The sequence below is a fragment of the Varroa jacobsoni genome, unplaced genomic scaffold (genome assembly GCF_002532875.2).
Source record: "Varroa jacobsoni isolate VJ856 unplaced genomic scaffold, vjacob_1.0 contig02892, whole genome shotgun sequence".
Taxonomy (NCBI): domain Eukaryota; kingdom Metazoa; phylum Arthropoda; class Arachnida; order Mesostigmata; family Varroidae; genus Varroa; species Varroa jacobsoni.
In genome coordinates, this window is record NW_019214903.1 from 15,681 (window position 1) to 42,456 (window position 26,776).

General features: G+C 37.0%; 2 protein-coding genes and 1 long non-coding RNA gene across 6 annotated transcripts; 1 reads left to right on the top strand and 2 right to left on the bottom strand.

Moving 5' to 3' along the window:
- Nucleotides 1-2,940: 2,940 nt before the first annotated feature.
- LOC111272660 (uncharacterized) lies at nt 2,941-8,255 on the bottom strand. Of its 2 annotated transcripts, XM_022854241.2 has the most exons (6): nt 7,950-8,252; nt 5,452-5,594; nt 5,059-5,148; nt 4,506-4,700; nt 4,147-4,242; nt 2,941-3,933 (listed from the first exon to the last, which is right to left on the bottom strand). In XM_022854241.2, exons 1-6 carry the CDS (start codon nt 7,969-7,971, stop codon nt 3,712-3,714), a joined length of 768 nt encoding a protein of 255 aa, XP_022709976.1. In that variant the 5' UTR covers nt 7,972-8,252; the 3' UTR covers nt 2,941-3,711. The 2 variants fall into 2 exon arrangements, with proteins under 2 accessions (XP_022709976.1, XP_022709977.1); XM_022854242.2 differs by lacking the exon at nt 5,059-5,148 and having other exon boundaries at nt 7,950-8,255.
- An 80-nt stretch (nt 8,256-8,335) lies between these two features.
- APC10 (anaphase-promoting complex subunit 10) lies at nt 8,336-21,218 on the top strand. 3 transcript variants are annotated; one of them, XM_022854245.2, is made up of 5 exons: nt 8,336-8,765; nt 9,660-9,822; nt 11,558-11,720; nt 12,327-12,405; nt 12,675-21,218. In XM_022854245.2, exons 2-5 carry the CDS (start codon nt 9,708-9,710, stop codon nt 12,819-12,821), a joined length of 504 nt encoding a protein of 167 aa, XP_022709980.1. In that variant the 5' UTR covers nt 8,336-8,765; nt 9,660-9,707; the 3' UTR covers nt 12,822-21,218. The 3 variants fall into 3 exon arrangements, with proteins under 3 accessions (XP_022709980.1, XP_022709979.1, XP_022709978.1); XM_022854244.2 differs by having other exon boundaries at nt 8,338-8,765; nt 12,327-12,400; XM_022854243.2 differs by having other exon boundaries at nt 8,345-8,765; nt 12,327-12,468.
- A 3,691-nt stretch (nt 21,219-24,909) lies between these two features.
- On the bottom strand, nt 24,910-26,488 carry LOC111272659 (uncharacterized). The gene is made up of 2 exons (XR_015315793.1): nt 25,728-26,488; nt 24,910-25,509 (listed from the first exon to the last, which is right to left on the bottom strand). It is a non-coding gene; the product is annotated as an uncharacterized LOC111272659 (long non-coding RNA).
- Nucleotides 26,489-26,776: the final 288 nt, after the last annotated feature.

Here is a 26,776-nt window from a genome sequence, read left to right on the forward strand (position 1 = left end):
GAAAAAATTAATGCTTTTGTAACTTAATTCTTGCGTTATTATAGATGTTGAAAAAACGATGCCTCAGGGCAATATATTCTCACTTCTTAGAGAGATGCCCAATTTTGCAATTATGAATATGTTTTTCGGTTATGAAAGCAAATTTCTCTCGCGGCAATCCAAGGTACCTGTCGCTTTTAATAAAAACAAAAAATCGTATTTCTCGTTACTTCAAAATCAGACGCAGTAAACTACCCCACAGACAAAGATCAGCGTGTCCACCGACATATCTGTCGCAGCACCTGTGGTCACCGCAACAGACGCCTTTGCGGTTTCTACAATGTAAGCCTTCGAATCTTAATTTTTCTCACGAGTTTCGACCATCGACAACGCTGACACATTGCGGAAAGGGTCTGAACATATTTTAGATCTGGTAGATTCTGAAAAAAATAAAACAGCGGCATTGTACAATCAGCTCCAGAGACTGTATAGGGAACACCAATGTTTGTCGACGAATTTTTTCTATGGAATCTCGAGCTTAGAAATAAAAAACAGTATTGTATCTGTTAAAAAAGAATAATATTCAAATGACATGGCACGCATGTTCTCCGAATATCAATGTTCCTATTCAAAGCTTGCCTAAACCATTTAGAAACTGCTCTAGAGGTCTTGCAGAATATGGAAAGCTTACACTGATCACCTTTCACAATCAGTATGAGAGGGCACATCGAGAACCACCGATGCTTATCTACAAGCCTCTTCTCCGAATACTTAACGAAATTTCTGGTATATTTATGAAAGACGACATTCTTTTTCTTCTACTAAACTACAAGCAATGTACTAACACTCGTAAATCCTGCTCGCCGTAAATGTTCAAACTTCGCGCTCGGAAAGTCAACACCAAATACAAAAATATATGCGAAAACCGCCAGGATTTGCCGATGGCTCGTTACTAAAATCGCTTTCCTAAGCACTGGGCTTGTAGGTGATGAACAATATTGCCTTATTTGTACCAGACGATTAAAATAATGTTAACAGACGGCGTTTTATGAATAAGTTTGGAGCTAGTGCTTCAGACCCCGCAGAGTCTGCACTACTAAGGCCCGCCCAAGTAACGACGAATCTCCAGAGGGGAGAAAGATAAAATTATTTGAATTTTTTTTGAAGGGAAAAAATTATTTGAAACCGAAAAAGAATCGTTGAATGAAAATTGGCTTAAAACATGTCTGATACTAGCTATGAGTCGCTACCGCGACTACGTTATGATACAAGCAATTGTATGACGACATGGACTGGTTTATCGCCAATAAAGAGTATTTTTGTGAAAATTGGACCTAATAGAATGATCTTCGTGAATGCACGGCCCTTGAAAGAAGGTTATCTTGCCATATTGCTAAAAACGTGCGCTGTTTTACGAGTTTGCTACGTTTAATGAAGAACTTTCTTTACAACACCTTTATTCGGATATAGCTCATTAAATATTGTTGATACACGTACAAATCTTAATCGAGGAGAATATCAATAGAAGCTCAATAACTTCCAATAATAAGAAGCCATCCAATGCATATCTGGAAGGCAACCCTCGATTGTCCAAAACTGCGTAGAAATGCTATTGCCTAAGGGTTTAAGAATGCCAGTCTAAAAGCTACATTCAGTATATTCACAGACATTTAGTAGGACACTTCAATATGGGTCATCCTTGACTGAATTTTTAACAAGTTACGGTACCTAGAGTTGATAAAGGTCAATTATCCTTAAATATGTCAATATGCTGTTAACAACTGTCTCTTTACCCTATTGCACTTTAGTTTTTAGCCACTGTTTCTGTTATAACCTGAGCATTGATAAAGAAATGGGGAATCAGGCAGAGAGGCCTTTCATCGTCGTAACCGATGTCTTTAGGCATACCTAACAAAACGGCAGGAAGTTCACGAGTTAGGATGTGACTTCATGCTGTGATCCATCTGGAGCAATGAGAGCGAACTCGACACTGTGGCATTGATAGGATAAGCCCACAGTTGAATCTGATGTCCATTCCGAAACATTTAATAATCCTAATATTTACTTCTTCCGATTATTTGCAAATGAAATTCGCAATCGACGTTTGATGATAAAGAAAGTTCCAAAACATAGCCGGACGAGCTTTCAACAACAAACCAGAAAATTTCATGGTGTATTTAATTGGAAATAATGAGTAGACGACGATTAAATTTTAGACCAAAAATGTATACGTAAAATGCTTTTGGAAACACGAAAGTGTAGTAGCAGTACAAAGCCAATATTGTAAGGAATTTCATGGAGATTCACCTACGTAATTTACCAAATCGCATTAAAGATACACACAAGAAGACGAATGTAACTGTTCAAAATGGTCATAGGAAATGTTCCGGAAATTATTATAAAGCTTTGGTTAAGAAAAAATATTAAAGAATTATAGCAAAAAATCCCAGGAGTCTTTAAGACAATCAATACTTCAGTCAGTCAATGATTCATTCAATGCAATCGTATGCCTAGCATTAGTAAATCAACTGTTGTAGTTTAAGGCGTTATAAATAGAAATGGTACATTCCCGGATCTGAACCCGAAAATAATTTTGCAAATGGTACGCATAAAAATTAACAGGATGCACAGGATCTTTCACATGAATGGGCTAGACGAAAGAGTCTTATCTTCCGGACCTGACGTCAGTGCACTTTTTCTTATGGAAACATTTTCGAGATTAAGTCTACGTTTCAAGCCTGACAATATTAGCGGATTAACAGAACGAGGATATGCCGCAAAACTAGATTAAATTTTTGTTGAAATTTGTAAATCGATAGCCCGCCGTTATCAGCAGTGCATTTAAGACAGTGATCATATTGAGTATCTGCTTGGTACGACAAAAGTTACATATTCTACAGAGCTACCAAAGGTGCAATTATTTGCATTATTATTATTTATTTATCCTACGTGATAAAAAGCTTTCTTGTCTAAATTATACAATAAGCTTTATTTATATTTTGTGGTAAGCAAATATAGCCCTTAGTTAATATTGTGGCCTTTTTAACATATCTCATTATTTGCTACCAATTCGTATATGTAATACGAGTATCACATGGTATAAATAATGCGTACTCATATACAAATGTCAATGCATATTTAAATCAGTCAGTTGATCAAAATAAGCTTTGATCTTTTTATAATCTAGTCCTTATAAGCAAATGTTGACTACAATATAACAACGACAGTCCAATTGTATTATCATAGCATATTTACTCATAGAAAATTATTCGAAAATTTCATAAATGAATAATTCTGCTTTTATCTCAAGCCAGTATGATGTACTAATATTATGTACAGACATATAAAACGGCTCCAGCATTATTATTAGCAACAGTTTGACGGAAAACAAGGATCCTCGGAGGTCCCGCTCTTTGTGGAAAATATGTGATAAGCACAAAACGTATTATTTGAAGCTCACCGACAGCCAGCTTGATGAATCAAACTCGCTGTTTCACCGATACATACTAAATGAAACCAAATGAATCACGTATTTATTGAATTGCAATACAGAGACCTCATTGCAATGAGACCTTTATACTTAGAAGCCATTTTACTAGGGTGTGATCGACAAAGTAGAGGAGTGCAAAGCTGTGTTCTGAGTAGGACCGTAAACAGTATCATATGCGTATATATAAAGCTAATTAGGTGTTTTATTTTAGTTGTTTGTCAGGCGGTATCTTTCAGCCACATCTACATAACGGTTCCGGCTAAGAACTTTGCCAGTCTTTCAACGGTAATCACGTGGCTGGGTAGCGCATTCAGTCGCTGAGTCCTTCTTTTAAGCAAAGTTTCTTTTTGTTCAGCTGCAAGCTTTGCATTATCACTTTTTGCTTTCTGTATGAGGGCTTGTTCCCGTTCGAAAGTATCTGGCCCTGTGTGCAGTAAAGTGTTTTTCCCTGAGTCCGCGCTAACCTTTAAATAAAAAAAGTGCATACATTGAATAAAATAACAATTGGTTTTTGCAAATCGATCAAGTGATGGTTTACTGACAATGTAAATTAATGATCTGTAACAAGGTTAGATATTCAAACTGATTGGAAAATTTCCACTGTAAATGACCGGAGATATACATGCTAAGAAGTATGAGTACGACGACATATAGGATGAGAAAAACTTCATACTAACGGTTTTATGGAGTCCCTCTAATGGATCCAGGGTTATTTGCCGTTGAATTTCTTGCACGCCGTCCGATGTGCTCCATTCGTCAAGCCGTTTTGCGATCTAGAAGAATGTCGCAAGAAAACGCATCGTAGCCACAGTAGGTGATATTAAGAAGAGTAGGTTTCGAGCGTTCAATCAACAAAGCAGATAAATCCCACGTACCTGTGAGCATGTCAAAGGGAAAGCAGCTAAAGGAAGAAACATAATACTTTTCAATGTGACTGTTTAATGCGCACCACTATAATAAACTGAAAATATAATATTGTGAGCTAACCCCGGTAATACCTACTTAAATTACTGAAAAAACCTGAAGTACCACATACCTCAGTTACCGGTGAGATAAGGCAACCAGGTGGTTGGTTGTCAAGTCGAGCCTTTTTGAATGGATTTTGCTCCAACGGCTCATCAGCACGATTCGTTAGGTCAGCAAGTATGAATAGCAGCTCTTCCTCCAGCACATCGCCTTCCGTGCCAAAAGAGAGCTCAAGGGACTTCATCTGCCTATACAGTTCCGCCAGCTGCTTTGAAGTACAGTATGTGTAACAAGAAAAACAGCAAACCACCCTTAGTATATATATACAGGTGGATAATAAATGACGCCTTCCCAGCTTTAAGTATGCTCTAAGTAAGTTCTATCCACACTTTTCGCTTATGCTAATTTTGATATCTTAGATATAAGCGGCATTTATATGCGTTTCTAAATTGATCCTAATCGGATTAATCTAGAAGATTACAAAATGTTACAGAGTGTCCCGATTATGTTTTATAAAGTCATGAAGCATCACGGATTTCTTGTAATAAAGAAACAAGTAATATGTCCATGTAACTAGGTTTTACTGCCCTTATAGTTTTGCTGGATTACTGCCACCTACCTACCTTATTTGATTCAAGACCTAATTCTGACTCGGCTTCCGCTATAAGTTTCTTAGCGGCTTCGAATCGTCCCTTCATAGCCTCTCTCATATTCTGCGTGTAGAAAACGAATTAACGAAAACATATTAATTATAGTGCAGATATTCAATGCTTCCTACAGCAGTTTTAATTAACCAATACCATTCTATAATGATTTAAGGAATTATGGATGGACAAAATGGAATCTATATTAGAACTTGAAAAACTATCTTTTTCTTCAAAGACAAAAATGAAATCTCAATTGCTGGGAAACTCGAAAAGACGCACCTGAGACCTCAATACACAAAAAGAGAATATGCGCGATCAAAAAACAGAAGTGCCAATCTGTAAAAGGAAATTAATACATTTTTTTTGTACCTTGTAAATCTTCAAAGCAGCGGGACTGCCACAGAAAATCTCACAGGAAGCAAGAGATTGTCGCGGATTGAATGAGGCTCTTCGTGAAGAAGATCGTCGCTTAGTTCTTGGGTTTGATGTTGACTCGGTCAAAGCTGAAGTTTCTGAAATAAAAAGATATAGAAAATTTGGATTGCACAGCTTCAGTGTCTGTTCATCAGTACGGTTCAGAATACTACTTCATCATTTAGTTTTCATTAACCTGCGTCATTTTTATATCCCAAATTAATGTTTTTTTTCTGTGTAGAAACCCTTTGATATAGAGGTCGGCGAGTATGTATTCTGTAAACGGGAATGATTTGTGTTTTTGTAGGAGCTGAATGTAAATTCAGCTGACGGAGCGAAAACATAATGATTGATTGTTGTCGGTTGCTATTGTGCACCGTTTATTATTGGACTCCAATTACCTTGTTCCTGTCATTGATCCTCTCGCTTCGACTATTTTGGGCCGTGGGCAAAGGACAAGTCAAACGTACACTTAGATCAGTTGCCACAGGTGTAAAAAAAAAACTCGCGGAATCAATTGTTTAGTGACGGCTTTGCACCGGCTTCACATGCTGCTTATTTGATATCTAAAAATGAAGTTCCACAAGGTCTCGATAGACTTTGGTCTATCGTACCGAAGTTACCCAGTTTACGATATTGTAATATATATGAGAAATACCTAATTATGAAGTTAACCAGGTTGTAAAATGAGCATGCACAGTATATTATTACCATAAAGATAGGATAAAAGATTATAGAATATATGAAATAATAAATTATAAAGTATTTCACATAGGATGATAACTACTCGAACAAGTTCGAGTTTACGATTTGATCCATGAGAAATAAGTAAAGAGCTTCAAATATGTACCCATTACATGTAACAGGTAGTAATGTCGGGTTGTAGCTGACGCTATACGCGAAAAGGGTACATTCTTTTCCCTAGTCGCACCTGGGATCAGCTCTTTGTTATTGCAACGAATTACAGAGGTGTCAAGGAAAATTTTCAGACGAACCTCTCAACGAAGTGTACGCTGCGTTTGTGCCATAAAAAAGTTTTCGACTACCTACTAAGTGTGAATTCCTTTAACATACGTAATGATCGGGAGCATTGAAAACTACGTTATCTTCATCATAAAATGACTAGAAACCTTGTTCTAAAGCTGCTAATTGAGTTATGTTGAGTCACAATATGTTGGGCATGTCAACAAAATGTTAGTCATGTCTTTGTATAGACAGCAAATCAAATAATTCGTTAATCATTCGCTCATCGCATTTTCCGATGAAACCTATTGCTTTTTTCTTCCGCCTCAACGGTCTGTAAATTAATTAAGCCATATCCACAACACCAGAACGACAAGAGGGTGAGTAAAGCCCGTCGTCCGAAACGGTAGTTTTACTGACACATTTAGTGACACCTACGATATTGAAAAATACTCCCTTTTGCATCTGGATATATAATAGTAACAGCTTAATCCTGTAATATATATATCTACAGATTTTCTGTTATACAAAATAAATAATAGCTCAAGTGAAAAACTTTCGCCCTCTTTTTCCTTAGGCAATACTCAAAAAAGATTAAAGAAAGAAGTTAAAATCGATTGCTCTTCCCCAAAACCGTTCTTTGTTGATGAAGTATTACCCGTATCTAGTAAATCCTGTTCAACCCAAAGAAATATGCAGAAACATCGTCAAAGAATTAGAAAAATTATAATACAGCTACATAAAAATGTTATATACGAATGTTATATACAAAACATATGATATATAGACTACATAAATTACGAATACATAGATTAGGCGAAGCGATCGGAAAGATAATATACCTTTCAACAGGTAACTTTATTGCCTTAAAAGGCTTCGAAGCGCTTGCGATATTTAAAAATGCTCTGCTAAAGTGGATATCATCAAAGAACACCTGTATAATTCTGCACGTGCCTATCAAAAAAAGTTTAGAGAGGCTATATTACGTGCTGTAAGTCACAGGAAGCCCGAGATGACGCAATTGGTCTTCTTATTGGATATAATTTCATTTATTTCATTCCGTATCACGTATATGATTACAGTATATATATACCACGCCCTACTCGATGGTCTAGGTAACCGAAAGTAAGTTAACAAGGCAGAGGCTAGAAGAAAGGCATTTTAGAAGCAAGAAGGACTGCGACCAAAGAAATATTAGCATCTTTTTTTTAATAATGAGAACAGTAAACCAATGCTGTTTCAATGAGCAGCGTTTTCGTACAACTAAATATATTTCCTTAGAGGTTAAACTAAATTTCACAGCGTATAAAACAAAGCAATTTTTTATTATGTTATTACAATGTTAAAAGTAACTTAGTTCACGTACTTTTTTTTTGTTAGCAACGAATACTTGCATTTACAACCATCTCATCAAATAGTAGAATATAACAATGATTAACCACAATTTCAACTTCCACTTGTCGAACAACTTTACATCAAATCTTACCCACCTGCAATATCCTTGTTGTCCATTATGGAAGCTCTATTGATTTCACTCGATTTGTTTTTGGGTTAACTTATAAACACGTAACGATCGTTTTGCTGTTGCTTGCAGCTAATTTTGCTATCAGATGAACCGAACAAGCATAGTAAGTTCTAAGTAAAAATTTTGTTGTGTTACTAATAGATAGAGATACGATTCGTTTTGTTTTTTTCTCACTCTGAATAAGCGAACTTCCAAAGAAACGCAATCAATAGTCAAATTCAACCTTCACAATGCGAATTTTCGTTATTAGCATTCTTGGCGCTACTGGGCCTGACATTATTTATTCTCTCGATTCAAATTAGCAGACGACAAAATTGGTAAACAAACACTCCGAGGATTTGCACTCTCACATTCGGTTCCATCGGGACTGATTCGGAAGCCGCGTGAACTTGGACATGCATGTTCTTGTGTTCCTTTGTCCTCGGAACGCGCCGGGTCGGGACATGCGTTAGCAAATGTGTTTTGCACTGGTACAGTTGGTCGAAGTGTGTTGTTCCAGAGTGCTGTGCTGATACGAAACTTTATCGAAGGTTGTCCTTGTTATAGCCTTTGTTGTTGAAAGATTCGAGGTAAATGGTATTGGGGCGGATATAGTAGTGAAACTAGGACTACAGGATACAAAGTATGTTTTTAAGGATTTGCTAAACTAAATTTGCAAAATTTCGAGAATTTACATAAACTGAAGTGAAGAATCCATCTTGCTGAAAAGACCTCGAGTTGATGTTCGCTGTTATCTGTCGGGATATCATCCTACAGAAGTGCTAAGCTTTAACGAAGAATAGTGAGTATTTTTTTTATGAGTCGCGAAAATTACTAGATATTCTCAGAAATAGATAAATCCATTTATTAGTTTTCATGTTAAGTATAAATCACTTTATATGACAAATTGTATTTTTTGTAACCATTGCCACCTGTCGAGGTGAGCAACCAACCTTACTGCTTTTTCAGCATTGAGAAGGGCAATCGTCTACCTATTTTGTTTACACTACATAGGATTTCTCTTCTCTGTTATTAAATTATTTCAAAGATGTTAGTAATTTAGAACTTACTTTATACGAGCACTTTGATCGATTATGGCTTGACACCGTTTCAGCAATGGCATGCAGTAAAACGACTGACTCAGAGCAGTCTTTTGCCTGGAACTGCATCATTTAGGGTGTTCAATATAAAAACACGATGTATTTATTACATCGACTTACATTCCCAGCAGCAGTCGATATTCCTAGAGCAAAGGGTCAAGTAGAATAGTAATCAAAAGCAGTTGATTTTTGCAGAACTCCTGTAAAGCAAATTTTCCATTTTGTAATTTGGAAGAATGACTAAAATATTATGTATATTGTAACGTTATCTAACCTTCTTTGGCGATGCCAAAAACACTCCGTTGTTGCCACATACCGAGAGCCTGCGTTGAAAATCTAGGACACATGTAGATGAGAAGTATTTTAAAAACACATCCAAGAGAAGTTTTGTAATTTTTGCGAAAAGCACTTAATACCCATGATTGTGGTCAAACGCTTGTTGCCGATTCTATATTTTTTAAATAAAATATATTTCATAATAGCAATAGTTGAACGCTTTTACTTAAACAATGCTGAATGGACACTTTAATGGTTTTTTCATTAATAATAATAACGATAATCCCGGATAACGTATCCGATATTTTTCTATTTGTCAGCGGAGACAGGTGCCACAACTTACGGGGGTTTGTTCGCTGCCGCAAATAATGTCAAAAACCCCTTCGGCAGCAGTCAGTCGCGTAGAGGAAAGAAACGAGTCCTCAGGAGGGAGCAGGGAGGTCGGCGACCAGGCCGTCTGGTCGCTGTCCTCTTGCAAGCCAGGTGAGTAGCATCGGTAGAGTTGTAAGGCTTGATTCTATCGCATCGTAGACGCCTGACCTGGATTGATGCTTAGCTGACCTGAACAGTCTTTGGACGAAGGTTGTGGCGGATGAACATGAACGCTGTTACTTGGTTAACTTTATGTAAGAAGGATTAGCGTTGTAGTGATTTCGGATTCCATGTATTGTTGTTTGTTGCATAAAAATCGACGTTTTTTCAGGTGCTAGTTATAAAAAACTAAACTAAACTAGTTATAAAAAACTAGCTTTTGTAAATTTGAACGCACCGTAATTTCGACGTATACTTTCGCATGAAACATTTGTTGAGGCTGATACGTGTCCGTCGGCCCAAGCTAATGAGAGTTTTTGCGTCGCCAATAGGAGATTTCTTTTTATACAACCTGTTAGCTGCTAACAATTTACAACGTACCTAGAGTGGTGACGAAATGTTGATCCCAACTGACTGTAGTGTGACACTTTTATTTTTATTCTAAAGACATTATTGTACGTATATTTTTTATACGTAAGCAGCACGTATAAGATTTTAGATTTTTTATAAGCGCATTTAAACAACATAGGCAACTTTATCGAACGCAGCACATCAAGGATGATGGCCGCTTTCAACGTTGCTTCTCTCGACTTTTGTGTTAGTTTATTTCACTGCGCTAATTTGCAAAGATAGGTCTAACGATGAAATGTTAGTACAGGCCATAGTTAAAGGTCGCACGTTTTTCGACCTTAGCTTCTCTTTTCCAAAAAGGTGTCTCGAGAGTCAAATCTTTTTACCTTAGTTTTCGGCATCTGTAGGTGAAAAAGAGTTCAATACAAACATTATGTAATACTCTTCAAAAGTCAGCTTATCAATCGCAACGCCTGTGGATGTCCCATTGATAGTTATACAACGGTATCGTTCCTGCTACTCATGCTTAGAAGTCAACGTGCATACCGTGTCAATATTTATCACTATGTACTACTGCAGAATTAAACTTATACGCAGATTAGATATCTTTTTCTATAAAACAGAGCTTTCATGTTTGCGTACACTCGACTCATTTAGTTGATATCAATAGTCACCGACGCATAAATCGGTATATATATATGCGATGGGACAGTCGTTCATGCTTACTGCGATTATGCAAAGTGTGTAATTTTCAAACACTTTGATCTGTCTAGACACTCTGTAAACCGCACAGCGATTGACTTTAGCGTGACGATGTAAGACATGGTGTTAGAAAAATTATACTTGCAAATTGCACGAACTAAAATATTGTAACAGCTGATTAATTACTTCTTTATTATTCCTATGTTTTTCGAGTGTAACTATTTTTTTGTCATTTTGAATGACGTGCGCGTTTAAACTAGAACATAGCTTTAATGGTAATTCGGATTTTTTATGACAGATAAATTCAACGGTTTAGATCAAGGCTACGCAAACTTCACTTCCCTAGTTAACGTCTGCTCTTTCGTGAGAAAGGGTCTTTGTCTATGCACAATGCAAAACGCACGAATGGATATTGGATTGTTGGCAAGGATCTATGGAATTGCTGAGCAAAACTTGTTTGACCTTCAGACTAGAAAGTAATATTTACAAATGGATTTTCTGTCAGAAACTGGTCTGTGTTGGATGAATCCTCAATAGCCTTATTGAGTATACTACTTCAAGTGCTCTATTTTTCGTAGCATTTTTACTAAAAGAAATATGTTTACAACGTGCATATTTTGTGTTCCCTTGACAGGCTTCGGCGTAGACCAGCTGCGAGATAATAACACTGAAACGTACTGGCAGTCTGATGGGCCCCAACCTCATCTTGTTAATATCCAGTTTCGACGAAAGACTTTGGTCGATCAGTTATCAATATACACAGACTTCAAGCTTGACGAGAGCTACACACCAAATCGGCAAGTGTTTCCATGAATGTGTGTACCTTTATGAACGACCGTGTCCGTCTCTACCGCAACATAGATTACCTTAGGCGGTGTCAGGGCACGTTCATAAAAATATTCTCACGCGACTCACACAGTTAACTTCTACAGTTTCCGCTATGATTCGAATTATTGAGGTAGTTTTGATTATTGAGCTTTCCTATGATTTGTATTTTTGAAGTCGCCGGTTGTTTAAGCAGTTTATATCCGGTCAGAGGTAGATCTAGCGTCCTATTTTCGCAGGTTACTGGAGTGTTTTTCGTTCGGTATAGTGTAGCCATTGAAATATGTCATATGACGATATTATAAGTAGAAGGAGGGTTTAATATTTTTTGAATTTAGCACGAATCGCTATATGTACGCGTGCACTACTGCTCAGCATAACTAGGAAAAATATGGCGGAGGTTACGTTTTGTATTAAAACGTTCGGTATGGTTATTCGCTAGGACTAATACCTATAACACTGCAACAATATAAATAAATGGAATGCGAACAGAGTAACTAATAATTCAAGCTTCTAGACATAGCTACGTTTCTACGTGTGTTCTTCCGACAGCTTTATTAATATGATGATATTTTCAGGATCTCAGTTCGTGTAGGATCGCACTTCCACGATCTGCAGGAGCTTGACGTTGTTGAACTGCAGGAGCCATCTGGTTGGGTTAATATTCCGATCCTGCAGAATAACCGACAGCCTATAAAAACATTTTTCATACAGATTGCCGTTAGTATTCGAATGATATCATTACAGATATATCACTATTGATAAAGATAGAACTGTTTTATACTGCTGTGTCTATGATACAGGAGCCTGCCTACTACCACGATGCAAAGTAAAGCAGAGGAGTGTAATAAAATCGCTGTGCCTAAGAACGCTTGGAACTCCACAGTGTTGACGCATTTGCGCATTTTCGTTTCTTTTAATTTCAGATTTTGTCAAATCACCAAAACGGTCGGGATACACATTTGCGACAAATAAAAGTGCACTCACCTGTTCGCAGCACCCCGGTAGCAAGTGTCGGCCTTGGTGGAATGTTTTCCTCCGAGCACATGCTAGAAATGGCTCACATCCGCTAAATGACAGATATGTAAAGATTACCAGCAAAAACCTGCGAATGAACTGGCCACCCGTTGGCAGAAACTGATGGAAATCGGCATAAGTAGAAGAGTCAAAGATCAATTGTTCAATCAAATAATTTTACCGATGTGCGAACCTGTGACCAAATACGGCATCAATGTTGGTGCACTTTTTGCTACTGCAAAACATTTCAGAATGCTATGGTTCTGATGTAAACTAGGTATTTAAGTTCTGATTCAGAAAGAGCTCTGACATTAGATTACTAGAAAAATACGATGTCAAGTTCTTGTTGTGGGATCTCTCTGACGTAATTATTGATATTTACATCGATTCCTGGTATCGTCACAGCAATTCATTTCCTGTGCTGGTTCAGGCCGAGGGTTCAAACAAGATTCTGAATTAGAAACATTAAATATTGTCTTAAACTCCGACAGTGTCGGGTGAAGCCATTTTGAAGTTAAAAAAATAGCCAATAGGGGCAGGGTACTCGCCAACGAAACATGCCTGCCCATCTGTGCTGCCTCAGTATATTCGGTCTGTAGACACAGGAACTGCATTGGTTTTTGTTTTCAAACTAGCTCAGTCCGAAGTGCCATTACTCTGTAGTACATGTGTATCTATTTACTATATTTGTGGTTAAATCGCTGAACTTTTTAAGGTAAAAATAGAACAGATCTCGTGCATCTGACATATTCTGTTGTTAGTTAGCTAGAGCGTTTTACCATACACAGGGAGCACAATTTTTATATTATTCGAAATCATGGTGTCCTGCTAGTACTTCGTACTTCTCCGAATAATTACAGACGGACTAGCTTAATTTCTAAAACAATACTTGAGTAAACACCATAAAAAAAAGCTGCCCAACTAACGCCCTATAGATATTAACAAAAATAAAACGATTTGCAATCATTTTGCAGGTGGAGTATAATTTAGGTTTGCTCTAAAATTTCTCTAAATTGAGTTGATTATTTTATGCAATAGCTGTCAATCCGGCTATTGCATGCCTAAAATAGGCATATAACCGATGGTAAAATCCGAGAGTAATGGTCAGAATAAATCAGTATCTTGACCTGCAGGTCAGAATTGCGCACCTAGACTTAATTTCCTTCTGACGTTCAATACGTGTTTTGTGAAAATTACCCGCAATTTGTTTCATTGAACTGTGTGACTTCTGGATTAAAGCTGGTACACTGGATTCCATATACTCTTGTCGTAAATATAATTTTATTGGCAGCTTCATTTAAACTTCGAGTAAAACAATCCTTTAGGTAGAGGCAACAGTCTAAGTGGAAATATAAATTGAGTAGTCACCTTAATCTATTACTTGGCAATAACAAACTAATGTCAAAGATGTTGAGCTCTACAAATATTTTTACTACAAAACTTTGATAATCACCAAAGTGGTAAATGTGGTATTGTTAGTTATGTATGTGAAACGCTGGTTAGGATTTGATTCTGTAAGCTTGAATAGATATGCGTTAGTCAAAGACCTACGGAATTTCTATTGCATTTCTGTAAATAATATGAGCATCAATAATACACTAGCTATAGACCATCCGCAGATGTTTCTAGCGTTTTAATTTTAAAGAACGGACACTTATTGTATTTTGTCTGCATTGCCTAGCGAGGTTATGTAGATAACCGTTGAATGTGTAACCTCTCAAAACTGATGCATTGCCTGGTCTTCTTTGACTTTTTTTGACAGGTACCACCAGCTTTATGTCGAATTCAAGTTGTAATTGGCGGGCCTACATGGCACCGCTAATATCAAGGCCTGAGATTCTTTAGACACAAAATTAACATCAGGTATTGCTCACGCACAAAACTCTTTAAAAAGTACCCATATTCGGTTAACAAATGCCTTTACCACTATGATCGCTTGGTTTGTGGCGGTCAAGTTTTGGGTGATATCTATGACTGCTTCAGCGTCTTATTTCAGTCCATGCATCAGTCAAGTGTGCCTTTGCTAAAAGGTATATATAATATATAGTATTAGTGGGAATTTATTATATCAATAACGTATGGGATTATATATAACATCTAATATATGCTATCAGTGACATGATGTAGCTCGTAAATTAAAGCAGGCGACATTTTTTCTTCGGAGCATTTTACGAGTACATAATACAGATGTTCTAGATCTGTCGTTACACTGAGACAAGAACGTTAATCTTGTAAATATCGCAAGTGCGAAAAACTGATTTAGAATATTACCTGAGAATTAAAAATTAACATATACTATAGTATAATATTAGAACCGTATCCTGAGTGAGTCGATGCCTCTCATTCAGACGCGTTTTATTTTAAAGTGAACAGCTATAGTATATTTGAGTACGACAATACATTCTTGCTTAGCATATTCGCTTGCTTATTTCGATCACTGACTTGGTGTTGTGTCTGAAATTGACTAACATAACCTTAAGGACCACTGAACATCGTGGGCAGGAATGTCACCTCTATGCTGCAACGAAATTATGTAAAAATTTGTAAAGTATCAGATATGTACAAAAGTATATACAAGGCTACCTTGAATTACCTCGGTAATCTCCGAAGATGTTAGCTCTTTCTGGAGTGACGATTTCTGAGAGCGACATTGTTTCGGCCGTTGAAGCTGTTCTAGACTCGAGCTCGCCAAAATGCCGAAAGATTAAAAAAAAGGTTAGATATCCGTCTTCCCGAGTAGATTACACTACGCCCGTATTACCACATTAAAACACCAAATGCACTAGCTACTAATTTTTTTTTAATCGTGGCTTCCCAAAAGCTGGATGCTGACAATTATATTTACCTCTTTATGAAGGTGTAGTCTGTAGTCCCCTGTAATTCCCCTTTAGTTGTTTATTGCCCTCCAAAGCCAAGAGATATATGCTTTTTTGGACTTAGTTTTTCTTGCCTTTACAGAAGAAACCTTTACGCTTGGCTCTATACAAGCGATGTGGCATTTTCTTTTTACCCTCGGGTGTGCGTTTTTGTTTTCGTCAGCGTATTAGATTATGTGACTGCTTGTGGTCTTGTGTTTTTAGGTTTCCTCGCAAAGATTAAAGTGCGTAACTCATTTCATATGGAGTAACTTTCCAACTGTAGTTTCACCCATTGCTTCTATCTCTATTTTCTTAAAATTAGAAACATACGACAAGGGCTTTTCCCCTTTTGTCTTATTCAAAGTAATAGACTCAATTGTAGCGCTCTTAAATTAACACTCTGTATTACATTTATTTTCCATTCCGCAATCTCCACGCAATCTTTCTTATTAAATCCTAAGTGTCCATTTGTAAAATTCAAGAAGCCAGGTTGATCTTAAGTTGATCCTACTGTCCTCTTGTCTGAAAGCTCTCATTTCGGAGCTCCTTAAATGATGTATTCTGTCTGGGTTTCTAACCTATATATTACAGCCTCAGATTTGAGTAAAGGCTGTTTCATTCTGATCCTTGCTTATACGGAAAGGCCGGATGTCTTGGTGCTTCTACCGTTTCAGGCTTCTGTTGACGAATGAAGGTATTGAAGGCAAGTTGTCATGTCACTGTATCATCCAAGGAAGATATTCAGATAACAAATTCTACTCCTGAGAAGGTTTTTATATCATAAAATAGCACTCAGAAAATCTTCTGGATTCACAGAACATATGGACAGCTTTTTGGAAGCGGTAATTTTCTGTAAATGTAGTGTCATAATATTTATTTTTTCATTATGATATCTCGCCTGTGTTGAAAGGTGTACCACGTTTCTTGACCTGAAATCGGCGAAAACTTGTACAGAATGTTTTTCCAGCTTCGACTAATGTCTAACAAAAATATCGTTTTGTTTTTGGATCATTACTATAAAGCGATAGGAGGATCGAGCGATACGTGCGGCTCCCTTATTTTGTAAAACGAAAAGGTTCAGAGACTTTATCATACGGATGTGACTTCTTTATGAAATATCGAATCTTGATTATCAGAAGTAAAAAGTAAGAATAAGTTATCTGTCAAATGGCGGTTGAGCAAGGGTCAATACAGTTTTTTTAGCAATCTATTACGTTACGACGTTACTCCATTATCGACTATTTTTCACATTTATACCGAAGTTGAGTCTATTTCGTTTCGACAGATATCTCAGCAAGAATATCTATGCTTTTTTTGGTGTCAACTGTTATTCGTTAGATATCAAAAGTTTGTCATTAATTAACATAAACTGATGACAGTAGCATTACCCTGTTTTACTATTATCCTGTTCTGCTTATTTCATACAAACATGTTTCATGGTCCTATAAAGAATAATAAGGTTGTGAAAATTGTTTCTCCAGTTAAGAAGTTTTTTTTTTTCTATCTACTGCTCAAACCCTTTCTGGAATTGTAAAGGATGGTTTATAAGTAAGACTTCACTATTTTTTTTTTTAGAATAGACCAATACTTTCTCAACATTTGTGTTCCATTTAATTTTACAGACAATGCTGCAGAGTTTCAAACGCTAAGAATATTTGAGTTTCTCAAATCAACGCCGAATACTACCCTTAGTACACTTCCGCAAATATATAAGTTATAATTCGGTAAAATGTTGGCTTATACGGAAAAACCGAAGAAGTTGCTTGAGGTTATTTCACAGATCTAGCTTTCAAAGCATAACGACCAGATCAAATTTGTAGACCTTCCCTACATAAAGCACATCATACCTCTTACAGATCTTTCCGGCAGATTATGTTAATGCTATATTCCAAGCTTTTTGACTGCTGGGAGTCTCGAAGTGCTACTTAGTGCTTTTTCGAATGGAGAGGTCGTACCGGGAACGTCAACGTTCTCTGGAAATTTCAAGATACTCGATCAACTGAAACCTCTGTCAAAAGGCCAGAAACGTTTGCCTCTTTATTTGATGCAGGAAAAACGCTGGCTTCCTGTTTGCGAAACGAACAAGAATATATTTGTGAAAGCCGGCATTGCTCCTTCAAAAATACTTGCTGATGTTGAGGCTTTGTGCAGATTTTCGTCAAGCGTTGCGGTCCTTGACGCTAGAGTAAATTTTTTTAGATGGGAAGATGAAAACATCGAAAAACTTTTGTGTGGGCTCGTTTTCTCGTACCAGACTATACCCATGATTAAATTTTTGACTTCTACGATCAAATATTTGAAATAACTTTCCACGGTAAAATACCCTTTAATGATATCCTAAAACGTTGCTTAGAAAATACTGTTGGTTCCGAATTGGTAACAACTAAGATAAGCTTATCACCTTATTTAGCGCTGCGAGATAAGAAAAGTCTATTAATGGCCAGATCAAAACAATTGCAAAGTTGGATTAAAGTTATCAGAGTCAGACCAAGGAACACGTTAACTAAACCAGAAAAATTAATTACGAAGCCTGTCACATCGCTATAATTTCTCTACATGTCAGCAATTCCTTATGTATGAAGAGTTCATTCTTCTAGGCGAAAAAGTATGTCTATTAGATCCCGGACAACTAGACAGATGCACTTTACCAGCAGCACAAAAGGTTTCTGATCCAGAAGTAAATAACCGAACTTAATTCATACTATGTGTCTCTCCAAACAACCGCATGCATATGGAACAGCTGCTTGGCAGATACAAAACGATATTCGACGAACTAGAATACAGAAAATGCATGTAAAAAAAACTTTTTTTCGTTATTTATTATTTCCTTTTTTTCGATGACGTCTTTCACATGTGTAAAGATAGCCTGCTTGAAGTAGATGAAGAACAACCGAGAATTGAACTTCAAATACCAGAGGTGTTTCAGCAACGTTTCGGTTATGCACCATGTTACAACAACAACTTTACCAATTACATAAAGCGCTGGCAATTATTTACATTCACCTCCAAGTATGCCACTTTTTCAGTTATACAAGGCAATGTTCGTATGTTTTTATGACAAGCTAATGGTCGAACTCAAGTAATGTGTTTGTTAAAACTCACACAACTCCGAACTTGTACCTCAATTGTGGAGGCAATGTCTTGTGGGGTGCTAAATCAGCTGACAAATATTTCGTTTAGAGAGTATTAGTCAATAGTTAATTTTGATTAGATTGCGCAGGATTACATGGAAAATGTTTGTCGACCCATTTCTGAACTTCACAAACCCCTAGACAAAAAGGGAAGTCGAGACGAAATTTATAGCTGATTATAAAAGACCTTCGGACTACATCAAAGATCGGATGAGAGTGTTGAAGCATGTGAAATTTCGTGTTAAAGCGAATCCTGTATATCCAAGTAATAATAACTTGTCACCAGTAAATTCAAATTCACCGGCGCCTTCGAAAATTTTATTCGCTGCTCGCGATATTCTGTATATCAAAACAGCAATTAAAGAACCTTTCTAAGGCAATTTAATGATTGCTTGTTTCGAACTCAAACAAAAGCTCAACGATGCTGCAGAGGCCCCGGTCAGATATGACACATTTGAAAAAACGTTGACAACGTTGTATACATAAACGATGAATCGAAAAATCTTAGGCGACGGAAACCCCGTCACCGCCCACTGTCTCAAGCTCTACTAAAATTCCGTCGTATCCTATCGTTGTGCTGGCATGCTCTGGCTGTTTAAAGTATCCAACAAGAGTCGCTTCCAGGAGCTGGCCAGCAAATCTCTCATCGTCGAGAACAGAAATACGTTTCTGTTAGAAATGATGTTAACGCTACCAATCGTGTACAATCGAAGGGAATGAGCAGGAGATACGTAAGTGGTCAGAAGAAAACCATCGATAAGGACGAGGTTTTGTACAATGGCGACTGCGACGGAAAAATTGCTACGTGTAAGGACAAAGTTGATGGTAACGCAGTGAAAGAAATCTGACTCATAGGGTTTTGAAAATGGTGCAACTGGACTACATCTATATGAAAACGTATCTGCGTGACACCGTTATCTTGATAAGGCGGATTGGAAACGCAATTAACTAGATGTATCGTGAGGGGGACACGTAAGTACAACGAAGGATGCAGTTGAAAGGCGCCACTTTAAAATAATCAAAAGTGGATGGAACGATAAAACAGCTTCTTCATATCATTGCTTTGCGGAACAGAGACTTGAGTAGACACGCGATGCAGTGTACAAAGAGTTTAGCTGAGTGAGGACAAATCACGAGTGCGAATCAGTTCGGGCCTTCAGTAAGAATTATGGGGACAGATTGCAAACACAGAACCCTAGTACAATAATTTAGACTTGGATGGCACACCATGATCATATACCAGTGATAATTACAGTACAGTAAATTATAGTAGCGCTGACGCAAGTGAAGGTAAATACGGCCTAATTATATATGGCGGAATATTAATAGAACCAATTTGCGACCTCTCGTTATCTATTCCTTCAGATCACGAGCCTAGTTTTGATAGAATGGTAGAACGTCAGCTTGATGTCCATAACTAAAATGGCGATAAAGTGAATGAGAGCATCAACAGTAAACTTGAGCAAGTATTGAAGATCACCCAAAAATATGTAATTGGTATACGAGTCCGTGTGAACCATTTTAATTTTATATTGAAAGCAGTTCAACACTTTGTTAGTGAACCACTACGTGCGGAGAATGTCGACGCTAAGGTGACCGTAACCATAGTGACGGCTTAGACAATACAATCTAGAAAACCTAATCGACGCTTTTGAATCCTATCTAATAACATAACGAAAATCCCAACTATTACATGAATGGCCAAGATGAGTCGGCTTTAAGATTGCTTGATCGGCTCGTAGTTGGGAAGGGGCGCTGATAAGCCCAAAAACTAAGCCAGTATCAACTGAGCTTATAACGATTTTGCAAGCATATATGATAGTCTGAGATGTCGTTTTTGTATATAGAAATACGGTGTAAGATTTTCGCTTTGGTGTGAAGAACAAATGAGAGTGTAGCTCAGAAATACACTTACGGCAAGCATGCTGAGGCGTGTTAAATCGATATCGTGTGTTTCCTGAACTGGCCCGTTCGGACTGACTTAGCTGCACATGCACTTATTGGTGACCTTACTGTATTACTTGTGGTCGCAGTATCTAAGTCTTTACTATAGCAGGATGAAAAAGGTATGCTTTTAAAAATGCTTACTTAAGGCCTATAATGTTCAAGGTGTTTGATGAAAGCGTTTGCTGATTTGATAAACGATCATAAATTATAAGTGTATAATTGATATTTCATGAGAGCTTTCTAGGCGAATAGTGAGTTGCTATGGCAAATGGTTGAGAGAGCTGTTATTGCAATAACTGAGGGGGCTGCATGAAAGGCGATCTAAGTAAGCCCAGTAGGCGTATATACATTGATGCCCTTTAAGATTGAAGTACATGCAGTCATAATCGCTGTGCAGTAGAGTTTATAAAGAACACGTTTTTACTTTTGACAAAAGTGATATACGCGTTTTTGATGTTACAATTCGACTTGTAGAAGTCGAAGTGAAATAAATTGGCGGTCCTCTATCATTTGCTAATGGGTGATGTCTGTTTATTTGGTAGGTATGTTTAATAATAAGTGAATTTTCTAATCCTTAGCATTTCTACAGTAGACAGGAAAGAAGATGTGCTATTAGGAATGGATGCGTTGAGCAGATTACCCTTTTACAAAGAAATTATCACTTTGAAGATACTCAATAGTCAATTTGTATCGGTTGTGTGTACTTGATGTAAATTGTGATCGATTCTGCTTGCCTAAATGAGCATTTAAACTTATCCCTAAGTTGAAATGCTCATTTACAGAACGTTTAGAGAATCTGTGTATTAGTATATACAAATCCCAATGGTTTGAAGAGTAACCTTCCGTACAATATATTTCCATTCTTTGCTCTAAAATACATATTAATGTAGTGGCCAACTAAAACAACCTTAAGCGTGACGTTTTCTGAGACACGTTTTATCTTACACTGAGTGTAAAGTTTTATCCAAATATCCATCTAGAGTATAGAAATACTAAAGGTAGCGTTTTGAAGATGCACTATTTTCGTTTGTAGCGATAGCACATGACTACAAATATATATAAACATGTATTTACATTATATCCTAGCCCCCGTAACCTTGCCGGATAGTCTTTTTAAATAGGGTACATAGTGAGTCCATATACCGAGAATTATAAAACTGTTATGTGTCAAAGCAGAATGTTAGACGTAAGATTCAAAATATTTAGCGAAAACATACTCAAAAATAATTGATAGATGGGTGTAAGTAAGAATGTTCCATAACTATAAACAGTAACCAGTATAAGAGCCTCCCTTTTTCCTGGGGTCAACCATTTGCATCTATTAAAAAACGGACCGCATAGTACATGAAGATTGATTTGTTTGATGATTTGTTTTTTTTGCACAATTTAAGCAATTGTAGTTGAATTTCCCTGCGTATGAATAATTGATTATTTCTTCTCCAGATTCTTACATTATACAGCCAATATTCATCAGAAAGCTTTTCTCATGATAGCGGTAAAAGCTCCTTGAGACATTTGCAAATGCCCGTTTCAAGTCTTTCTCAAAAAGTAGTGTACGTGTCTATTCAAAAATTAACATCGTATGAAGTGAACTCTTTTTAATAAATAAAATCGCCAAACTTTTGTACAATTAATACGATTAAAAAATCTGCATAGCTACACAAATTAAGTACCTTCATTTTATTCACTTCAGTCTCTCACGAAAGCAGTTAGCAACAACGAAAACGTGGAGACATTTGAGGGGCTTCTGCTAATAAACTACTACTTGACAGAAATACCTCAACGTTAACACAGTGCATTCGGTAAACCGGGTATTGAAAAACAGCCCGTAAACAAATGGCCTTCGTATTATCGAGACGCTATATGCCATTTACCTTCTTTTGAGAAATAAACAATGCATGCCATTAATAGTGAAGTTAGTGTTGCGTTTAAGCTTTCAGTAACGCGATGACCATTTATTCTCCGTTTATTGAAGTGCGGCTGTCAGAATTACTCACCTTATATAGGACAGCGTTACCTATCTTAGCTCGGCTGCCTTAACTTATCGACTTCTCGAAAGGGAAATATTATAATATATTGTTTTCTAATACGTTAATATGTATAACATAGTAGTAACAGAATAGCAATTTATTGTTACACTTTTATTTCTTCCATAATAATCTCGTTGCTAACTAGGCAAATCTATTTTAAAATACCCGAAAAAAAGGTTTTCTAAAATGGTCAATAGCGTCGTTTTCAAAAAACGTAAACTAGACCAAGCAGCTTCTGCTAGCACACTTAAATCGATATCTCATTTATTTATTCTGAAATAATGTGGACTTACCAATTTATCGTTGGATACTCTTATTGATATGAAAGAAGGGATAACCCCGAAAAAAAAGTCTCATGTTGTTTATTGCCTTAGAAGTTTATTTTTTTCATAAAGCAAAAAAAAAGTTTGCAAAAAGCGTTTGTAAATATATACAAGTTACACTGGACACAACTAACTAAATGTCCATGGATCTACACCTATTACTAGATGTGCACCGTGAATACGTTAATGACCCCCTAACCTTTTGATTGAAGTATTTTCGAATACCTACGCTTCCTACCGGTAGCCTATGGAACAGGTAATTCTACCTGTTTTTTTTCACCTGTTTCTAACTAAGGTTCGGTAGCTTCATAATTAGAGCATGTTTGTGTTGTTCTTGGGATAAAAATTCGACTATATCTTTTTTTAACGGATTTGACGTTTTTGGAAGTTCTACACAACAAAAACCAAGTTCTATTCGAGCGCATTCTAAATTACTAATATAGTATCTCTTTTCTAAGGGTTGCCGTGTTGAAGTTCTACAACTATCCGACAACGTAGTTTACGGCAATGTGCAACGTGAATTAAGGCTTGCATAGGATTATGTGAGTCTCTTACCTGACCACCTCGTTCAAATTCGCAAAAGGCCGAGTCTACATAATAATAATCCATATAATGATAACGACTAAAAACGACGACCTTTTCGAGCGAGGACGATGTAGTAGTGACTAGTAAACACTAATTTCTAAGATTATTATTATTGTTATTATTAGATGAACAATATAATTAATCATTTAACGGTAGTAAAAAAAACAAAGTTAAACAAATGCAGATGATGAAACTGTCACTTGATATAGCAACGGAGTCTATATCGATCAGTTATAGGGACGTATAGCAAAGAAAAAGGATATCGACTCTAAGGCCCGGAAGGCTAAACCTCTTACTAGAGAAGCCAGCGGTCGCCGGTTTAGGCCTTGTCAATGGTATAGTTTACTCGACGTGTGTGAATAAAGAGAAGTATCAAGTATAATACAGAATAAAATCTAGGGCTTGAACATAGGGCGACAGTCATATATTCAAAAACGGAAACGGCCCACACGGATGGGCGTTTAATACCATCTATAGGTATGTGTACTCAGACAATTTAACGAAATTTGCATGACAGACAAAACCCAGTGGTTTATTTTGAAAATCCCAGATTCAACACAGATTCTTTTGCAGAGAACATTATTTTCTGTTAACGTTCACGCACGTCCGTACACGTGAGTTTTCGAAGGATGTTGGTCTAGATAAATATTCGGAGTCTCACATCAGCTGGCTTGATGGCAAACTGCCCCACTGAAGTAGTATGTCAGGCAGCTAGCGTCCTCTATTACCACGAAACGAGCCGTGTGCCTTGACGACCTCACCAAGTATTCTTAGGTTTAGTGGCAATACTTTATTACTGCAGCATCAGTGTAAGCTTTGACTGCCGAGACAAATCAGACAACCTTAGTTGTTGTTAAAAATTTGACTGCTTTAAAGATTAGTTGCCCTAAACGAACAAATTCATCCGTAAAAACAACTCTCCTTAAATAATGTACCATAAATAGAGCGAACACAGTAATCTTTTCTCTCACGCCTATACACCTACAGGTTTAATGGGTGGGTCAACAAGCATAATTTAACCGATCTCCACAGACTCTATCGTATTATTCTCAATTCTATTTAATTGCTAGCGTTTTATTTTTTATTATTCACTTGGAGGGATATCTATTATAATATTATTGGGTTATCAAAAAAGCACTGACCGTTTTTAAAACTAATATTTTAAAGTAATATTACTAAATATGGGCCTTTTTGATCGATGGCGTTTTGATATATTTCTCAGGCAGGCTCATAACCCCATTACTCTAATAGTTCTGTGGTTGAGCAAAAATTGTGACTAGCGACCTTTGCACTCGTTTATTTAATATATATATCGGATATAAAAAATTTCTCATCCAAAAACTCAACATTTTTGCCAGATAGTTCTATGTGGTTTGGCATCAGTCGAAGCGAACGCCTTTTCAGTAGTTCCGGTTGATTCCGTCAGTTTTTCTAACAACTTGTGATTTTTTTAGTTGTTGGCAGTAAAAGTCCTAATTAATCGTTTTGCTTGACGGCAATAGCTCAAACTGCACAATTCTTTCCCAGTGTCACGAAACATATAGCATCACCTTCTTTAACGTCAGGTTGGGCTTGATCGCAGATTGTGGAGCATATATTTTTAATTTTCTTTTATGTGACCTCTTTTTCATCATCGGTAGTCAAACTAGTCTTGATTTGGTTACGTCTTTGTAGAACTGTGCAGACGAAGATACGGTCGGTTTTACGCTAGTCGGCCTGGCAGCCAAACACCGACCTTATTTTTGTAGCCGGCTTCTTTAGATCGCGTAAGAATCGTTGGTTGTCGATGCTTTGTCCCTTATCCATCTCATGGCTACTCATGTGATCGTCTTGTTCAGTTCTTGCAACTTTTTCTTTACTTGATCAGCAACTGTAAACAGCATCGTTAGCATTGAAACTTCCAGAATGAAAGCAAACAGAATTATGTTTGGGCCGTTCCTGCCGACAATACTTCTGGACCATAACCAGCACAATAGTTTCTATAGGCCTGAACAACCATTATTGTAATAAATCTGTAAATATAGCGATTTTTTTTTCACATATCTTCAAGGCGCTTCACCTTAAGTCATTCTAATAATTTTAGCTCACCTGTTAATGCGAAAGCAGTCTTCAAATGACGCTAATGCCGACGCGACTCATATGATCTGAAATAATACACTCAAGCCATTTAGCCAGAGGAGCTGCCAGCCCTTTTTCGATGTCTCAGTATATTTGATCTAGAAAAACAAAATTCGCATTAGGAAAGCTAACTTCTTTTTTGTTTGGTAAAATGCAATATGCGAACGGCTCAGATAGACAGAGTCTGCCTACGTAGTATTCAGCATATATTTACATGCTGTGAAAGTAAATCATACAAGTTAAATACAACGAATGTTTCAGTTGAAAATTGCCATTTTGTATTTGCCATTTGTTTTATTATTTACCCACATCCGACTATATCGTGGCTCCTTACTTAACTTTGGTTACCCTCATCCGTTGTTGGTTGTCTATTGCATTAGGGCACAGTATGAATAGTTGTATATGCATCGAGATGCTCAGTGAAGATTTGGCCTGCTGGGTCAGTGCATGTTGATTAGCATTCAGGAATCTCAGTGAACGCACTAATGACAACAGAGCACCTCTTATTGATGAATAGTAGCGATGGCTGTTCCGCAGATGTTCATTTAGATCAGAAAATGATTTATCAACGTACGTTTAAAAATGGCACCTGTGGCTCTGATTAACAATGAGCGTGAAAGGTAACGAAGTGAACAGAGAAAAAAAAAAATACTTCGAATCAATAATATACACTTGGATTGAAATTCCACTAGATAGAGAAAATGTGAATAGTACGAGTTAGTAAAACACTACTAAAATAAATAATAACACAGTAAAGTAATAATAATTATTGTTAATATTTCCTGCAACATTTATTTTTGGCGCGGACAACATTTGGCACATTCAATTACATGCAATGTGTAATTGAGTAAACATTACTTGTTCTTTAATTTTTCGAGGCTTGAACATTTCGTAGATAGGCATCCTCACATTTATCGATACGACGCACTGTGGCAGCGTACTGGTGGCTATTTCCAAAGTTTGTTCATGATGTAAACGGGCTTTTAAGGTAACACAAACGTGATCGGCGTCTCTGTGAC